This window comes from Halichoerus grypus, chromosome 7 (assembly GCF_964656455.1).
Source record: "Halichoerus grypus chromosome 7, mHalGry1.hap1.1, whole genome shotgun sequence".
In the NCBI taxonomy this organism is placed as follows: Eukaryota; Metazoa; Chordata; class Mammalia; order Carnivora; family Phocidae; genus Halichoerus; species Halichoerus grypus.
This window is the reverse complement of record NC_135718.1, coordinates 130,861,522-130,879,747: the sequence shown is the minus strand read 5'-3', so window position 1 is coordinate 130,879,747 and position 18,226 is coordinate 130,861,522. Positions and strand designations below refer to the sequence as shown.

Here is an 18,226-nt window from a genome sequence, read left to right as displayed (position 1 = left end):
GAGAGAAAGGGGTGGGAGGGAAGTAGGTGTGGGTATAAAAGGCAACAGGAGGAATCCTAGTGGTGGAAATGTTCTATACCTTTACTGATCACTTTCCATAGCCTGGTTGTGATATTATTGTACTGTAAGTTCTGCAAGATGTTACCATTGAGGGAAACTGGGTAAAGGGTGTTATTTCCTACTATTGCATGTCAATCTCCAACTTATCTCCAAATAAAAAGATAAATTAAAATAATATAAGGAAATTGGGTCTCAGAGCAGTTAAATAATTTCAGAGCCAGAATTCAAACCCAGGTCTATCAGACTCCCAAGCCTGAGTGTTTCAAGACTTGACTGTTTTCCAGGGAACCAAGAAGAAGGGGGACTCCACAGGCCTTGCAGTCCTTCAGGCCAGGTGGCCCACTGGTGTCATGGGCACCTTTGTTAAAGGGGACCGCTATCCTGAAAAGGCTATGAGAATGTGGCTTGAGAAAACTATTTGGCAAGCCCCGTAGGTTGGTGCTGAGGGCCAACATTGAATAACCAGGTTTCCGCATCTCAAGGTGTGTGAAGAAGGGACGGAAGGGGGGGGTCCCCCCATGTGTTCGTTCTCTGGTTACGTGTCCACATGTCTGTGCGTCTGTCAGTTACTCCGTCTGTTTCCGGGTGGCAGCGGGTAGGGCGATGTGTAAGTCATGCAGCGGTGTGCGGCTCAGCACACACGCTATGTTTGGGTGCACCTATGTCGGCTCTGCGCGTGTCACACCCACGGAACTTGCTTCTATTAGGTTAAGCCATTTGATCATACCTCCCCCAAAGCAAAGCTGACTATTGAGCCAGCCTGTCACGACCTGGGTCTGTGTGCTGTAGATAAACTGGGTAATTGGACTCTCCGCCTCCTCATCCAAAACAAACACTCACAAACCGCCCACCCCCACGCTGCAGGGAGTCTGGTCCCTGTCATCTGGGTTCCTGGCTCCAGTGCCCCGCCTCCTCTGACCCTGCAGACAAGGTGAGCGGCCCCCGCGGGGCCCTTGCCCTCCCCCGCGGGCGGGCGCCGCCAGCGCTTATGTAAAGAGGTCACGGCCTGCTCCGCCGCGGGGCGCACGCGGCCTCCGGCACAGGTGTGGCTGCTGCGGGTGGGGAGGGGTGCGGAGCAGCCGGGCCGGCCTCCTCCCCGCGGGCGGCTCCGCTTCCCCTTCGCGCTGCTCGTCCCTTCTCCTCGCCCGCATGTGTGACGGCGGCGTGCGGACTGGGGAAGGACAGCGCGCCCTCTCCCCGGCTCCCCGCCGTCCCGGCGGGGGTGGGGGGCTCCCCGCTCCCCGCTGATGCGCGGTCTGCGCTCGGCCACCGCGCTCCTCGGGCCTGGCTGTGTAAGTGCGCGGGGGCGTGGGCGGGAGGCCGCGGGCAGGGGGGCGGGGGAGGGAGGCGGCGGCGCCCGGAGGTGTTATGTCCTCGCTCCGCCGGGAGGACCCCGCCCCGCGCGCGCCCCGCGGGCGTCCGAGCCGCCAGCCCGGAGGGGCGGGGGGACACACCGCTGCGGGGCGCGATGCCGCCGCGGGGTGGCGCCCTCGGCCGCCGCGCCTTCCCTTTAAAGTTGGCGAGGACCTGGGAGCCGGGAGCCCGGCCGGCCGGCCGCTCGAGGAGGCGAGGGCGCGGGGCCCCGACCGCCCTTGATTCGCCCCATCCCTCCCGCAGGGCCAGGCGCGGACGCCGCCGGACCGCGCAGTCTGGAGGGACTGTGAAGCGCTGGCCGGCGTCGGGGCCCTTGCCCGGGGTCGGGCGGGAGCCGGCGGACGGGAGCCAGATGGAGGCGGCGAGAGGGGGCGCCGAGTAGCGGGCGGCTCCCCGGGCTCGCACCTCCCGCGGCGCCCTGGCGCTCCGCGGGCACCGGGGCGCGGCGGGCGGGGCCCCCGGGGCTGCCATGGAGGTGCCTAACGTCAAGGACTTCCAGTGGAAGCGCCTGGCGCCGCTGCCCAGCCGCCGGGTCTACTGCGCCCTGCTGGAGAGCGGGGGGCAGGTCTATGCCATCGGGGGATGTGACGACAACGGCATCCCCATGGACTGCTTTGAGGTCTACTCCCCCGAGGCCGACCAGTGGACCGCCCTGCCCCCCCTGCCCACAGCCCGGGCCGGGGTGGCCGCCATCGCCCTGGGGAAGCGGATCATGGTGATCGGGGGTGTGGGCGCCAGTCAGCTGCCCCTGAAGGTCGTGGAGATGTACAACATCGATGAGGGCAAGTGGAAGAAGAGGAGCGTGCTGCGCGAGGCCGCCATGGGCATTTCTGTCACGGCCAAAGGCGAGTGGGGCCAGGGCTGAGGGAGGGCAGAGAGAAGGGAGTGGGGGTCACGGGGAGAGGGATGGAAGCCAACACTGAATGGGGGGCCCACTCTCACAGGCCTGATCCCATTTGATCCCTACAATAGACACTGAAACTGAAGACCCACTGGCCTTCTTTTACAGATGGGAAAACAGGCGCAGCAGGTGAAGTGTCTGGTAATTGCATATGATACCAGAGCTCCACTCCCCCAGGCTCCTCCCAGCAAGCAGGGCAGGCCTGGCCAGAGGGGAGAGCTGAAGGTTTAGTGCCATGTCTCCGCAGACCCCTTCATTCAGCAGAATGACGAAGCCTCCCACCCACAACACCTCATCCCCTGACATCTGCCTTTTAGGTACCACCACCTCTAGACACATATTTGGGGCCCTGGGGACGTTCCCTGCCTCCTTGTACCATCCCCAGGCCCCACTGGTGGGGCTTTGAGGCCTGACTCCAGGGCCCCCTTTCCCGCCACCCTCAACCTCCCCCTCTGCCTCCTAATCTCAGAGATGCTAAGGAATGGAGACTAGAAATTTCCTGAGGGTGGTGCTCCTACAGCACCTTACGCAGGTTTACAGGTCTCGGGGCGAGCATGTGCTGACCACACGGTTATTTGATCTTCATTTCACTTTCTCAAAGCCCCTTATTTCTTTCTCACTGGGCCTGGTACAGCCCAGAGCACAGAGGGGGTTCCAAAAGCTCTTTTGCTGAAACACAAAGGGTTTTATGGGAAATGGTCCAACAGGAATTAGAAGACCCCACGTGCAGCTCAGACAGCCTTGGTGGGATACAACCCTCCCTCCATCTCTGGCAAAACCATCCCACTTACCTGTTGGGTCTACTGTAGATCAGGAACCAGTATTTCCTGAGCACCTGCTGTGTCCCTGCAGTTCTAGGTCCCAGGGAGGAAGGAGAGAGGCAGAAGACCTGGCCTCTACTTTCAGAAGGCCGAGTCTGACCAATGAAGGTGACCAGTGAGAAACTATAACCCAGAATCCCTCAGGGCAGTGGCCAGTGGGGCCTCCACGAACTCTGGGTAGGAAGGACAGGAGACCTGGAGGCCTATGGGGGGAAAAAAGAGAGGGAAAGGGTATTCCTTGGTCTCCAGGCCTCAATAAATGTTGCCGGGAGATTAAGAACTAACATTTATTGAGTCCTTACTATAGGTGCTTTATATATTTTAGCCCCTCTGATCTTCACAACCTGTGTGATGAGGTAAGTGCTATGATTATCCTCATTTTAGAGGGACGCCATGTGGGGCCCGAAGAGGTTAAATACCTTGCCCAAGGTCACGCAGCCAGTGAGTGATGATGGAGTCTGTGCTCCTCGCTGGGGCACTGAATGAATGGGTTCAGCAGTTAGTCTGACGAGCTATCAGGCGCGTGTGCCAGGCGCTGGAGCAGATGCTGGGGCCACAGACGAACAAATTCTCTAACCGTCTAGCGGAAGAAACAGACAAGGATTATTTCGGTAACAAATGGCGAATAGGGGGAAGCCAATGCCATGGGAGGCAGTGAGCTGGTGCTCTGAGCCCAGCTTTGCAAGTGGGGGACACCCAGGCGACCGTGGAGGGACGAGTAGGAGCTGGCCCAGGAGTCGTGGTGCGGCGTGGACCGAGGGTTCTCAGCTGGAGGTGTGTGTCGGGTGACACAGGGATGGGAGAGGCAGAGGTCGTGTAAGGGAAATCCTCCCAATATTAGCAGGCCCAGTCTCCTGACCTGAGGCTACGGTTGGGATTTTTTTTCCTTTTTCAGTAAGACGAGAGGTAGTACTCAATAGAAGGAAATAGTACTCATCTCTATAATTTCCTTGAAGAATAAAAGCCTCTTAGAGCCAGAAGCGGTGAAGACTGGCTACTGGGAGATGGAATCCCAGGCAGGGGTGGGTCCCTGGGAAGGAGAGTGGCTTGTGGGGTGGGGGAGTGAGGGGAGCTATGTCTCCGGTAGGCTGCAGGAGGAACTGGGGCGAGGCCCCGGGAAACACGGACGCCTTGCTCATCCTCTCCGCTGCAGTGTCTCAAGGAGGTGCCTTCAAAGGCTACCTGCAGCCAAGAGCAGCAGGAAACGAGAGGATTTGCTTCTCCTCTAACAGTGCCCAGCTTACGGCCCTGGCAGGGTTCCTTAAAGGGGCTAGTCTTCTGTCCTCCAAAGCCTCATCCTCATTCACCCCTAACCCTATCCCATCTAGTGCAGGATGCCTCTGGAGCCCACAAGCCTCCCAGTGTGTGAGGAGGATGGCATTCACCCCCATGGGGCTGGCACACAGAGAAAACCAGCAGCAGGCCAGTGTCCCACAAGGCCAACGACAGCAGGGCTGACCTCATTTCCAAAGGCTCCTGCTGGGTCTGGAGAGTTCCGACCTGGGAGTGCCTAAGCAACAGTCCACTACTGGAGGGCATCGGAGGAATACCCCCTCCGTTTTGGCATCCCCTCTAGCTGCCTACGCAGGAGGAACGTGCAGAGGACAAGACCTGCCAAGGGTTGTCCAGGCCTCCGCCCCAGTCTACCCCGTGCGCGGCTCAGCCAAGGGCTGGACACCAGGGAAGACTAAGGCATGCAGGCCTGACATGGCTTCAGGAAGACCCAGGCCCAACCCGGCAGGGACTTGTCGTGGTTCCATTAACCTCACTCTAGCACAGCAGTGGTTGGGAACCTGGCCTGGCCTTGGTGCCGGTGTTCGAGGGGTTAATGGAGGCCGGCCTGGTAGGTGATTACTGATGGGCCTGTCTCATGGTGTTCACGAGCTGAGCCAGGGGGTGTGTGTGGCCTTTCTCCTTAGATTGCCGAGTGTACGCGGCAGGCGGGATGGGCCTAGACCTCCGTCCGCACAACCACCTCCAGCACTATGACATGCTCAAGGACATGTGGGTATCACTAGCACCCATGCCCACCCCGAGATATGCTGCCACCTCCTTCCTCCAAGGCTCCAAGATCTATGTGCTGGGTAAGGACGAGTTATCGGTCCCACATCTATCTCTCCTTCCCTCCCTGGGGCCCGTTCCCACGGGAAGTCGTGTCTGAGTGCTGAGCATCTCCTCGGTACTAGGGGGTAACCATGATGCCCCAACCCCTCAGGGAGCCCCCTGTATGGTTGGGTAATAGTCAGAAGGGGAAATGCAGCCCCTTGCCCTCAGGTACTTACATGGCCCCCCTCCCCCACCCCTCCAACCCCATCCTGGCCCCTAGGGGGACGACAGTCCAAGTATGCAGTCAATGCCTTTGAGGTCTTTGACATCGAGACTCGCTCCTGGACCAAGTTCCCCAACATTCCCTGCAAGCGGGCCTTCTCCAGCTTTGTGACCCTGGATGACCGCCTCTACAGCCTGGGGGGCCTGAGGCAGGGTCGGCTCTACCGGCAGCCCAAGTTCCTCCGGACCATGGACGTGTTCGACATGGAACAGGGTGAGCTGGGCACCAGCCTCTAGCTGCCCACCACCCCTCTGGCTGACTCCCCCCCACTTTCCCCCCGATCCCGTCCACCCTCCCAGGGCTGCTGACCCAGTGGCATGAGCCTTTCAGAGGTCTAGATAGCCCTCACCATTCCGGGCTACTGTTGGGCTCACTTTCTTCCATGTGGACAGGGCTCCTCTCGGCTGGCTGGTTATTTGTCTCCAAGCCTTTCCCATCTATTTTCTTGTCTTACAACATCCTGGCAGGGCCAGGGAGGGAGGGCTCTTCCTGCTTTTTACCGATGCAGACACAGAAGGATCCTGGTCAGGATTACGGTTCCTTGGACTATAGCGAGCCTGGGAGCGGGGAGAGGCCACAGAGCTGTCATTTCAAACAGCAGGAGGTGTAGTTTATGCCCTGAGCACGAAGGGTGGATGGAGTGGACTTCTGTCTCAGGTGTGAGCTCTGGGGACTCAGTGTGTATTTGGTGGGAGAGGTCAGCATCTAATTCTCTCTAAATTTATCCTGCCACGATCCGTGGCCCATAGGGGGCTGGCTGAAGATGGAACGCTCGTTCTTCCTCAAGAAGCGGCGGGCAGACTTTGTGGCGGGCTCTCTGAGTGGACGGGTCATAGTGGCTGGAGGACTTGGTAAGGATGGCGCTTCCAGGCTGTTACTGCGGGTCGGGTGCTTGGTGGACACTTGGCGCTCTGCATGAGCAGGAGAAGGTCCTGGCTGCTTGCATACTGCCTGCCTACCCCTTTATCCCAAATAATTCAAAACATTCCCTCCCACGTATCCACAAACGGGCCCCCATGTGCTCCTTCCATCCTCTTACACAGGGGAAACTGAGGCCAAGAGAGCATGCAGGACATGCTGCTAACCATGGAACGCAGGCTTGCTGAGCACAGCTCCCTGGGGCCCTATCCAGGAACACTGGAGACAAAAGTGTAGCAGGGATTAGCCTGGTCCTCTTTCTCTGGCCAGCTCTACTCCCTGGATTCCCAGCTCCATCTTGGAATAGGAAAGCAATCTGATTAGACAGATTTTTATAATGGATTCAGGATTTGCTGGGTTACTCCTCGCAGAGAGTAGTGGTATTTTGAAGGCAGGGCCCCAGCTTCAACAGGGCAGAGATACATGGGCAGCAGGGCTTCTAGGCGCCCAGAGTTCACTCAGTGTGGACAGACTCCCACTTCACCCGAGTATGAAAGGAGCTCAATGTGAGCCAGACCTTGGGGACGGCTTTTTAATAAAAGGCAAAAGAGAGGCAGCAGCAGTATCTAGAAACTTCTGGTAAAAGCAGAGGGTGGAGGAGATGGAAAGAGGGAGAGAAGGCAAGCGGGGCAAAGTGGCTGTTTGACAAGAGCCGAGGCCCAGGGTAGGGAGGGAGCCGTTCTGCAGCCCAGGGACTGAGGTCCCTTGGCTTCCGCTTGTGGGTTCCAGAGGGAGCCAGGGAGGTGGCGGCCCTGTGGGGCACGGATCAGTGGCTGGGCTCCTTTGTAAGGTCCGGTTCCCTTGGCACTTTCAGGGAACCAACCCACGGTCCTGGAGACGGCAGAGGCGTTCCACCCCGGGAAGAACAAGTGGGAGGTCCTCCCCACCATGCCCACGCCCCGCTGTGCCTGCTCCAGCATCGTGGTCAAGAACTGCCTCCTGGCTGTGGGGGGCGTCAACCAGGGTCTGAGCGCCGCGGTGGAAGCGCTGTGTGTCTCTGACTCCTAGCTGTCCCTGGCCCAGCATCTTTGCCCCGGACCAGATCGCTCCACTCTTGGGCAGTTTGGGTGACTTCCCAGGATGCTAGGTCCTGTCAGCAGCTAGTGGGCTCAGGCCCTGGGGCTCCGAGGGACCTCCCTCCACCTCCAAACTGTACCAATCCCAGGAGACCGTAAGAAGACGCGTTGACTCCGCCAGCCTCCAGCTGGAGCCCAGCAGAGCTCTGAGGAGACTCCTCCCTTAGTGCTCAGGCAGAGGAAGGCCCAGGAGTACTTGCTACCTCCCCTTCCAGTGAGCTCTGCCCACCACCCCCACCCCCACCCCCGGCGTCCGGGGCAGGAGGTGGGTAGAGCAGAAGACAATGGCTACCATTATGAGGATGGGGAGGATTGGGATGGAAAATGGCGAAGGGCTGCAAGGAGTCCCAAACCCCTCTTCTCTCCCATGGTCCGCATCCCTCCCCCACTTGGCGGTCAACCGCGGGCCTGCCCTAGCCCTCATCTGCTCAGCGAGAGGTGGCCTTGGAACAGGGGCCGCTGGGTTGGAAGGGAAGTCAGGTTCAAATGGACCGGTCCAGGTTCGGCTTCCCCGCTCCTCTCCTCACTCACTTAGTCCTTCTGCCACCCCTCTCAGGCCCTTTCGTCCCCGGCGACCCCGGAGTGTTTCTGTGCAAAACCTCACGTACACCGTGGCATCAAAGTCCACGAAGGCTGGGTTCGCGGCACTCGGGTTAACAGGAGCAGCACAACGATTAAAATCTATATTCCTATCCTCTCGGGCAGCTGGTGCAGGGGCAGGGTGGACAGGTGTCTTGGTGGGTAGAGGGGACCCCAGGAAACGGTCCCTCTGACAGCCTCAGACTAAACAGGATCCCAGGCGACCAGCTGTCCTTGGCTGTTCCCACTGAGGAGGCTCCATCTCCAAACCACCCCCACTGAGTCACCTCTCTCTCAGCACAGCCACATCTCTGCCTTCTCTTCAGCGTGGCGACTCTGCTTCCGGGGTAGGAAAGGTTGCGCTCGTTAGCTGACATCTCCACGTCTGGCCTCAGTTCACTCAGCTCAAGTTCACTCCTGTCTTACCCCAAGTTGAAAGGGGATTGCTCATGGACTTAAAGACTTGAAGCTCGTAGAGCACCTCTCTCTTCTTCTCCTTCTTCTCCTTCTTCTCCTCCTCCTCCTCCTTCTTCTTCTTTCTTCTTCTTTCTTCTTTCTTCTTTCTTCTTTCTTCTTTCTTCTTTCTTCTTTCTTCTTTCTTCTTCTTCTTCTTCTTCTTCTTCTTCTTCTTCTTCTTCTTCTTCTTCTTCTTCTTCTTCTTTTCTTCTTCCTCTTCCTCTTCCCCTTCTCCTTTTCTCCTTCTCCTTTTCTCATTCTCCTTCTCCTTTCTTCTTTCTTCCTCTTTCTCTTCCTCTTCTTCCTCCTCTTCCCCTCCTTCTCCTCCTCCTCCTCCTTATTCTCCTTCTCCTTCTCCTCCTCCTCCTTCTTCTCCTCCTCCTCCAAGATTTTATTTATTTGAGAGCAACAACAAGGGGTGGGGAGGGGCAGAGTGAGAGAAGCAGGCTCCCCGCCCTGAGCAGGGAGCTCAACGTGGGGCTCCATCCCAGGACCCTGGGATCATGACCTGAGCCGAAGGCAGATGCTTAACCGACAGAGCGACCCAAGCGCCCCTAGAGCACCTCTTTCTGATTCCCAGTTATTTTTAAAACCTTTATCAGCACCGGGGATACAAAGAAAAACCTGCCTTGGGAGGGGTTGCAGGGTAGTCAGACAGCACTTACTACCTGATGGTGTAATTTGTTCTCGAGAAGCAGGAACAGAGAAGAAACGCCTGTCTGTGTCTCAGGGCTCAGGGGGAGCCTCCTGGAGGATCCCCTGGGCTTTGAGGACAAGGGGAACCTGGGCCTTCTGGGGCTGGAGGAAGGGTGCTGCCCCCTGCTGGCCCAGCCTGGCCTTCCCACCCAGGCTAGAGGTGGCCTGTGGCTACGGGTGCCCCCTGGTGAGCAGACTGCAGGGGACGCTGTCCTATTGCTTCTGGACTCCGGGATTTTGGGTCTGTTAGTTGCTGAAGTAACTGTTAGAAGAAGGTGCTGGAAGAACTACAGATCCTCTGAGGGATGGATCAGCATGTCTGGGAAGTCACTGCCGAGTCCAGCCCTGGTCTGGCCCCCCCCACCTTTCCTCTTCCATTTCTGCACTGTCCCCTTCCACCCTCCCTGAGAAAGGTGTTTACAAGCAGGGTTCCCTCCACCCTTTCCAAGAGAGGCCAAAGCTCTGTGTGTGTGTGTGGGGGGGGGTGTTGGAGGAGGGGGCTTTCCAAGCACACAAAATGGTAGCAGATCCGTGGATGGGACTGAAGCATTTTTAAATGGTCAGAACTTCAGGGGTACAGTCAGCCTGAAAAAGGGCCTCCCCATTATGAGACTGGGGGACTGGCCACCAGAACCCATGGAGGCCACCAAGAGCTGGAGCTGGGGTCTGCTGAGGACTTACCTCTTGGAGGTCCATTCTGGGAAAGACTTTGGGGGCACCTCGCTGAGCTAGGGAAACGGAATGTCGGTGGTAAGCCACATTGTCTGTACGTCATGGTGCCATGGAGGCCACTCAGGATCCGGGGTGAGATGGCCTGGCTCCAGGCCCTGCTCCCCCTCTCCCCCCCGCCCCCAAAGGCTTTCATGTCACAATCCCTCCCCTCCTCTTTCTCTTCTTCATCTCCCAATCTGTAGAACAAGAGCAAGGATCATGCCATCTGACAAGGCGCCAAAGCCCTCACTTCAGTCCTTAGATCAACTCTATGAGGTAAGGAGTGTCCCATTTTGCAGATGAGAAAGCTAAGGCTCGAAGAGATTACATAACTTGTCCAAGGTCCCAAGCTAGTAAGTGACTGAGCCAAGTCTGACTGCAGACTTTCTGACCACAGCACTGCATTGCCTCGAACGACCTAGCACACAGAGGAGGAAAGGACATCAGCTGTGACGTACTAGTGTACGGGGTTCGAAATGTCACCCAGAAAGATCGGTGCCATAGCAGCTGGAGGGCCTCTTGCATCCTTTATCCCTGTGAGCTTGGGCAAGCCTGGGATCAGTCTGCTTTACAGATGGGGAAACAGAGACTTCCGCAAGTTGTCATGAGCTCTGGAAATGGGGGAGTCCAGTCTTTCTCACTGGCCCTCACGTACTCAGCACCTGGTTCATGCCTGGCACCCAGCCAGCGCCCGCTAAATGTGTCCTGAGCGAGTTTAAGGGATGGTTCCTTGAGGGGAAGAACTGGGAAAAATTCCTAGAGCCCCAGTCCCAGTTCCTCATTAGCCAGATTGGACTCTCCAGAGTCCTGAGACAATTTCTTTTCTTCATGCAAAACACCCTCCAAAGAGGAAATATTTGGCAGATGACTCAGAGGGTCAGTGGGGTAAGGGGCTGGAGGCCGGGAAGTATCGGAAGACTGGACACCTGAGGTGACACCTCGAGTTGTAAGTTTTCTAGGCAGTTCAGAGAGAAGTCTGTCTCCCCCCCAGCCTCCCTCCACACTCCACATTGCTGGAGTGAGGACCTCCAGGCTTGCCGCTGGTGGCCTGGCCTACCTGGGCCCTAGCTGGGCCTTCCAGACTCCTCCTCTGGGGTCAACCTTGCAGGGGGAGGTGTGTGGCTGCTCCCTCAAGGCGAGGGACTCCTAAGGCCCTACTCACTGTCTCCAGAAGGTGGCCCACCCTGCCCTCCTTATCTGGAGGACGAGAAGGGGATTTGGGGACACTCTCCCTCCGACTCAACAGAAAGGGAGGCCTGGTCCTAACCTCAGGTTAGCAGGTCACATCCTTAAAAGCAAACATTTGTAAGGGAATAGTAATGTACAAATCCCTTTCCCAGGCTCCCCTATCTAGATCCAGTGTCCCCATCTATGGGAGAAGGGGACTTGACTGGAGCTACCCTTCCAGAGGGTCTCTGTTAACCTCAGACCTCCACATCCAACACCTGTGGGAAGCAGGCTCAGCCCTGGTGACAAACGACCACCCCACCTTCATTCTTCTCACCCACATCCCCCTCAGGCTGACCCCTCCCCGATTCCCATGGCCACCACCTGGGTTCACACCCTCATCCTCCTGCCACATGACGACCTCCCACTACGCTACCCCCGCAGCCCTCTCCTCCAGCCCCCCCCCTTCGCATCGCTGTTAGGCCCCTGCGCTGGGGAAATCCTTCTCATCTCCGAATCCAACTGTCCTTGCAGAGCTTAGCATCCCCAGCAGCTCGCCCTACCCTTCAGGTGATTCCCAGCCTCAGTCTGGGCCTCCGAGGCCCTTGGCACAGGTCCCGCTTCCCTGCCTCCCCATCTCCCCACCTCCCCTCCTTGCCTCTGCCCAGGGTTCCTGCCCCTTGGGTACCTGGTGAATGCAGCCACCGCCCCCACACATCACCCCCAGACACAAAACTTTGTAGGTTCTCCTCGGGACCGTGACAGCGCCATTCATCCTTGGAGGCTCAGAGCATCGCAGAGGGCTGGGCACGCAGTGTCTAAATGTGTAACAAATAACTGAGGGAATAAATGTGTAGCAAACAACTGAGTTGAATGAAGCCAGAAATCAAGGAGCCGAGAGACAGCAGTAACATTGAGAGTAACCTTTACAATGCCCCCTCTTCCTTGGCTTCCGTCTACAGCCTGTGGCTGGCACAAAGCATCAGATTCAGGAAATCAGCAGTATTTCAAATCCCCTCGCTTAGGGATCGGGTCCCGTCTCCCTTTGCAGCAGGCTCTGACGGGAGGAATAGGTCAGGATCGGGCTTTTCATAAGCTGTGGGGGACAGCCAGCCTATTAATCCGGGCTTGTGATAACAACCCCCAGCACCAGATTGTGCTGGTGTCATTCGGGGCCAAGAGAAATGCTGGCTCCTGCCTTCCCTTACCAAGGGTCAGGAGCTGGTGACCGGCTCAAGAATGTGCTTTGTTTGGGGTTTACATTCCAGGAGCAGCTTGGGAGGCCAAGGGCTCAGGTTGCCAGTGGGAGCCAGACACGGGGCAGGGAGGTGGCACCGGGCAGACCTTCCCCCCTCCTCCCTCCTGGGCACACCTCCTATGCCCCGCCCTGCCTGGTCCTCTCGGGACCACCCTCACAAGTGCAGGGGGGGTGTCTGTGGACGCAGGGCCAGGAGGAAGAACACATTCAGCCCCTTCGAGGGAGCAGCATTTAAGTGGAGTATGGAGTACTAAGCTCTGAGCCACCACCATAAATGCCCCGCTGCTGGGGAGCCTTTAACAGTTTACAAAGAGCTTCTGTGTTCAGGGTCTCTTTTGACCAATCACAAACTGAGATGTAGGGAAACTGAATCACCTGCCCCAGGTCATGTGGCCAACCCGGGAGAGAGCCAGGTGTAGAACCCCATCCTCTGACTGCCTTTCTGGGGCTCATGGACATCGACAGCCTCTGTACCCCAGGATCCAACCTAACTAGGGCCCTGACTTCACAGGCTTAGTGAAGGATCAATAAAATAGTGGATGTGAAAGTGTTGACCCTGTAAAGATGAGGACTTATTTTTATTTTTTAAAAAAGATTTTATTTATTTATTTGACAGAGAGAAACTATAAGCAGGGGGAGCAGCAGAGGCAGAGGGAGAAGCAGAGCCCCCCGATGTGGGGCTCGATCCCAGGACCCTGGGATCATGACCTGAGCCGAAGGCAGCCGCTTAACTGACTGAGCCACCCAGGCGCCCCTTATTTTTATTTCTTATGTCCCATTTCAGCCCATCACCCTCTCCGATGGCTAAGGCAACAGCACAGCAGAATTAGTCAGTGGAAAGTACATGGTGACTGGGTGCCCAGATGAATCTCATGAAAACTTTCACCCCAGTCCTAAGCATAGGTGCCCCCGCTCCCGCCTGCAAACCCCACAGCCATGGGAGTTACACAGGCTCAGAGACTGAGAAAAGGACATAGGAATGAGGGGCAGCAAAAGAGAAAGATCTTTTTGTTTTGCCATCAACAACAGGGTAAGAGGACCCTTTCCAAAACCCCACCTAGAAGCCCCGCACTAAATCTACACAAACAGCCACCCACTCCACCTCCCAACCCTCAAGAATATCCTTGTTCTGCTAGCAAACCAGCGCTGAGAGTCATTCACGGCTCCTTCCTCTTCTCTCCCCAAGTCAGGCTCCTCTCTCCCTTCCCCAGCACAGAGCTCTAACCTTGGGCAGTCTCAATGCTTATCTTAACAGTCCTGTGTCCCAGATCAGATCCGCTGTAGCTCAGGGAGTCTGATAAGCCCCTTGGTGTCACAGCACGCCCACGCATGTGGGTCTCTGCCAGAATTGGGGGGAGGGGATTGAGAGTACCAGAGCTCAGCAAAACCCCAAGCAGACATAGGAAATCATCAATCTGACCACTTCACATCTTGTTTCATCCCACAGAAAGCCCACAAGGCAGTCATGAGGCACATTTCAGGTCGAGTAAACTATGACATCGAGAGGCATAGTTTATTTGAGACTCTGGGCAAATCAAGTATCCCCTCTAAGCTGAAGTATGAGGGCTAAGAGACCTGTTTCTGAAGCCAGATGGCCTGGGCTCCCGTCTGGCTCCACTACTTGCCAGGTTTATGACACTACAGTTCTTGAATTTCTCTGTGTCTCAGTTTCCTCATCTGTGCAATGGGGATAATCATATGCTGGCACCCACGTCCTAGAGTTGTGTCGAGGATGGAATTCATGAACCTGAGTCTGGGTTGTAGATTCCTGAGCCAAAACATCATTCCAGTCTGGGGCTGGGAAAGGGAATGGAGCCCCTGAATGTCTTGTAGTGATGGAATCACCTGCCAGGTGGGCAAAAGAATGGGAGTGACAGAGATTTCCAATTCGTCCTTTCTTAGATGTGGCAAAGGAGTCCCAGAAGAGTTGAAATGAAACTCAGAGTTGGTTTATCCAAATCTCTTTTTAAAGACGAGGGAATTTTCCCAGGAGAGAAAGTCCTTGGCCATGACCCAAGTGGGTATGTTGGTGGTTAAAAGAGGAGCTGGAACCGAGGACCTCTGACTCTTCATCTGCCTGAGCTCTCCCTGCCGCCCCAGGTAGGAGACAGGCAAGCTTTCTGTTTTGGGGAGAAGAGCTAGGGTCATGTCCCTCCCAGGCCTAACCTGTGAATAAGATTCAATTTCCCGTTGTAATCGAGAGCGTTTCAGTGTTTGCTGCACACAATTCCCCCAAATTCCTGGTAAGGCTTACAGAATTTAGATTGTAAGCAGCTCATTAGTTCCAACTTGTATTTCCGGAGCCCATTTGGGTGCCACAAAGCAATACCATCCTTAGGAGCTCGAGCTGTGATGTTGGACCCATGGGGTTAGCCTCTTAGCTCTGTTACTCCCAGTCAGGGCTGGGTGGTCTTGGACAGGACACTGTATCTAAGACAGTTAGAACCAGGGCTGGCTCAATAAATGTTAGATATTATTATACTTATTGTTGTCATTGCTCAGTACATATTTGTTGAATGAATGAATGAATGAATGAATGAACGAGTGGAGTGATTGGCTCATTGAAGGAATAATTACCTAAGCAAAGCTTGTGGTCACAGCTTTGGGCATCCCATATAACTTGCTAGGCTTGAGTTGGTCAGTAGAGAGCAGCATTGAGTCAGGCATCCTAACTTGCCAGCCACTAACAGAATTTAAAACCCTCTCTTTGGACTCCCACCTCCTAAACTTGGAGGGCCACTTCTAACTCATAGGTTCCTATCCAGACAATTCCACCAGCTCCTGAGAGGGGAAGGGCAGCACCTTCAAGGCTATATTGTCCACCACCTGGGGGTGGACTGAGAGCTGTAACCCATCCTCAGGGCTCCGGGGAAAGGGAATATAATTGTTGGGGTCTCAGGCTGGAAGGGCCCTCCAGCCTGCAGCAGCCCTTTTCCCAAAGAAAAGAAAGATGGGGCTCAGGCATCAATACTGAGGTAAATCCCGAGGGAGGAGATGCTCTAGGGCCTGGGAGTCTCCCTAAAGTTTATCAGATCCAGAGAGGGCTTGGCTGGCCCTTCTCTACTCTCCTTCCTGCCCCCCAACCCCTCACACACACACTCAGCATCGCCTCCCCTCACCCACCTCCACCCCATCCCTGAGGGCCTTTCTTCATACTTCTCCCTCTAAGGTCCTCCGTCAAACCCCTGAGCCAGAGCAGGACCCGTCCTTTCAGCCTCACATGGCACCTTGTACTTCTCTTGAGGCCCTTCCTACTTTCTGCCTTGGGTTATATGATAAATTGTGTATTTATCTTATTTCCCTTACTAAACTGTATCCTTCCTGAGAGCAGAGAGCTAATTCTTGGTCACCCCTCAAGGCTCATCTTAGGTGTATTTCTTTTTCAGAAGAAATGCTTTACCCCTCACCCCCCAAGATATGGCTTTGGTGTCTCTCACCTGCCCTCCCACCAACACCCTGCATTCCACGCCCCACGACAGCCCTTCCTCTGAGCCACATTAACATCTGTTTTTACTAGTCTAGGCCCACACAGACACGCGTGCACACAGGTTGTGAAGTGTGTAGGGACTGGGGCAGATGCTTGTTTCTCACGGCTTGCCTGATGTGGCCCAAAGAATGGTTATCCCCAGAGCCCTTCCCACAGCGATCAGTGATGGGACATGGGGGTGGGGGTGCCAGGCTTCCCCTTCCCAGGAGGGGATGGTGGGGCAGGCAGGATTAACATGGCCTAGCTCAGCCCAGCTTTCCAGCCACATCCGAGCACATGACCCAGGAATGTCCTGAAATCTGCAGCAGCCGAGGCCCCAGATATAATCAGATTCCCTGTCAGGGAATTCTCACTCTGTTGCGACAGACCAGGTCTCCCTGTAAGGAATTTGAGAGTTGAGTTTCAGCAGTGAACCACATTTCCGAGTCACAAGCTGTTCCGGCTCTGAGTCTGAGCCTCTGCCCGTCTCTGTGGACAGACAGCAGCTTGGTCCACTCATCACCACTGTCTTGTAGTCCCTTGGGGGCCACCAGGGCGCACCTGGCTGGAACAGCACAGATTTCTTTTCTCTGGGCTCTTTGATCATGCATGGCTTGCCCCCTAAATAAGGATTCACATTCCGGTCAAAGGAAGCTGAAGTGGGGTAGGGAAGGCCCAGGAGATCAACCCCCCAAGGCAGCCAGGGCCCGTTCAGGTGGTGATGGAGGGAAATCAATCATCTGGAGATGCTTTCACTTTAATCTTTGAATTCCATCGCACATGCGTTCCTTTGGGTCATAAGCATCTACCGAGCACCTTCTTTCGTGCCTAACGTTGCACTAGCAGTATTGAGGATATCTGAAAGAATTGACAGGAGTCTAGGGGCGCCTGGGTGGCTCAGTCGGTTAAGCAGCTGCCTTTGGCTTGGGTCATGGTCCCGCGGTCCTGGGATCGAGTCTCGCATCGGGCTCCCTGCTCGGCGGGGAGCCTGCTTCTCCCTCTCCCTCTGCCTGCCTCTCTGCCTCCTTGTGCTCTCTATCTCTCTGGCAAATAAATAAATAAAATCTTTAAAAAAAAAAAAAAAGAATTGATAGGAGTCTAGATTAAGCTTAAAATGGAATCTTAGGCTCATCCATATAATTCTTTCATCTTATTTATGAAGAGGTGTTGATTCATCTGGCTAATTGTCTCCCATCCTTCAGGTCTCAGCTTAAGAGGCCCTGTCTGCTGGAAGCTTCCCCTGACCAACCTTATCCTGTTAAGGCTAAGGGCTCCCTCCTCTTATACACCCCAAGGGCATTCTGTTCTCCCATCTTGAGCACATCTTCCTCTGTCCAGGATTTGCTTGTTTATTTCTCACTAGACTGAGACTTCTCTAAGGGCAGAGACCATGTCCATCTTTGTCACCATCATGTATATCCAGAGGCCCAGCACCTAGCAGGCACCAGTATGTATAGAATGAGTAAGTGACTGGTAAAAGGCCACAGAACCGGTCGGTGTCAGCAGGACTAGAGCTCAGGGCCCTGTGCTTGCTCTAATACTACCCATACTTCCTCTTAAGAATCCTAATCCATCTGGATGGCCCTAGCTAGCTGGGCCCCCAGGATGGATGCAGATCTCAGGGGAGAAAGGAAACAGCAGGTCAGGGGGACTGTTACCTGGGCCTCATTCTATTTTGGCGGATGACTCAGAGCAAGAAGGGAGGCTGGTAGAGGGAAGAATACCAAATTGGCTACCTCCTGCGGATTTGGGGGAGGTTGGTTTTCTACCTAAGTGGATCCTCTCCTGCTACAAAGGAAGCGTTCTCCATCCCTAACTCACACTAGAAAGGATCAAAGAATCAGTAGAAGTAGGAAAGTGGGCAGACACTAAATACGAAATCCAGTCACTGGGGATGTAGTCCTTCTTGATCTTCAGCATGCCCTGAATACACAGCTGGAGACACAATCCTCCTATGGGGGGGTCTGAATCCCAGCTCTGCCAGTTTCTCTATATGGCTATGTGGCTTTTGGCAAAATAAGACCCACTTCAAAAAATTGGGTTAACAAGAAGACTCAAGGGGAAATGTCTCTTTCTCCTTATTACACTTAGAGGAAGGAGAACCTATGGATATTCTCATTTCATTCTAAATGACACTCAGAATGGGGATTCTAGATGACACTCAGAATGGGGATTCTAGACCCAGTGCTCTAGGCCTTAAATACCAAGCCAAATCTCATGACTTAACACCAGTCCTCCTGGCTCCAAAATCAGAGAGGAAAACTTATGAGTGGGCCGCTATATACAGATTTAGGGAACAGAAGTTAAATAATAAGAGTGTAAAGCATTTTTTAAAAAATATTTTATTTATTTGACAGAGAGAGACACAGCGAGAAAGGGAACACAAGCAGGGGGAGTGGGAAAGGGAGAAGCAG

The 18,226-nt window shown here is 55.3% G+C and overlaps 1 protein-coding gene across 1 annotated transcript; it reads left to right on the top strand.

Annotated features, from left to right (window-relative positions):
• The first annotated feature begins 1,830 nt into the window (after positions 1-1,830).
• On the top strand, positions 1,831-8,171 carry KLHDC8A (kelch domain containing 8A). Its single transcript, XM_036123882.2, has 5 exons — positions 1,831-2,279; positions 5,076-5,240; positions 5,483-5,698; positions 6,235-6,336; positions 7,218-8,171. Exons 1-5 carry the CDS (start codon positions 1,904-1,906, stop codon positions 7,409-7,411), a joined length of 1,053 nt encoding a protein of 350 aa, XP_035979775.2. The 5' UTR covers positions 1,831-1,903; the 3' UTR covers positions 7,412-8,171.
• The last annotated feature ends 10,055 nt before the right edge of the window (positions 8,172-18,226 follow it).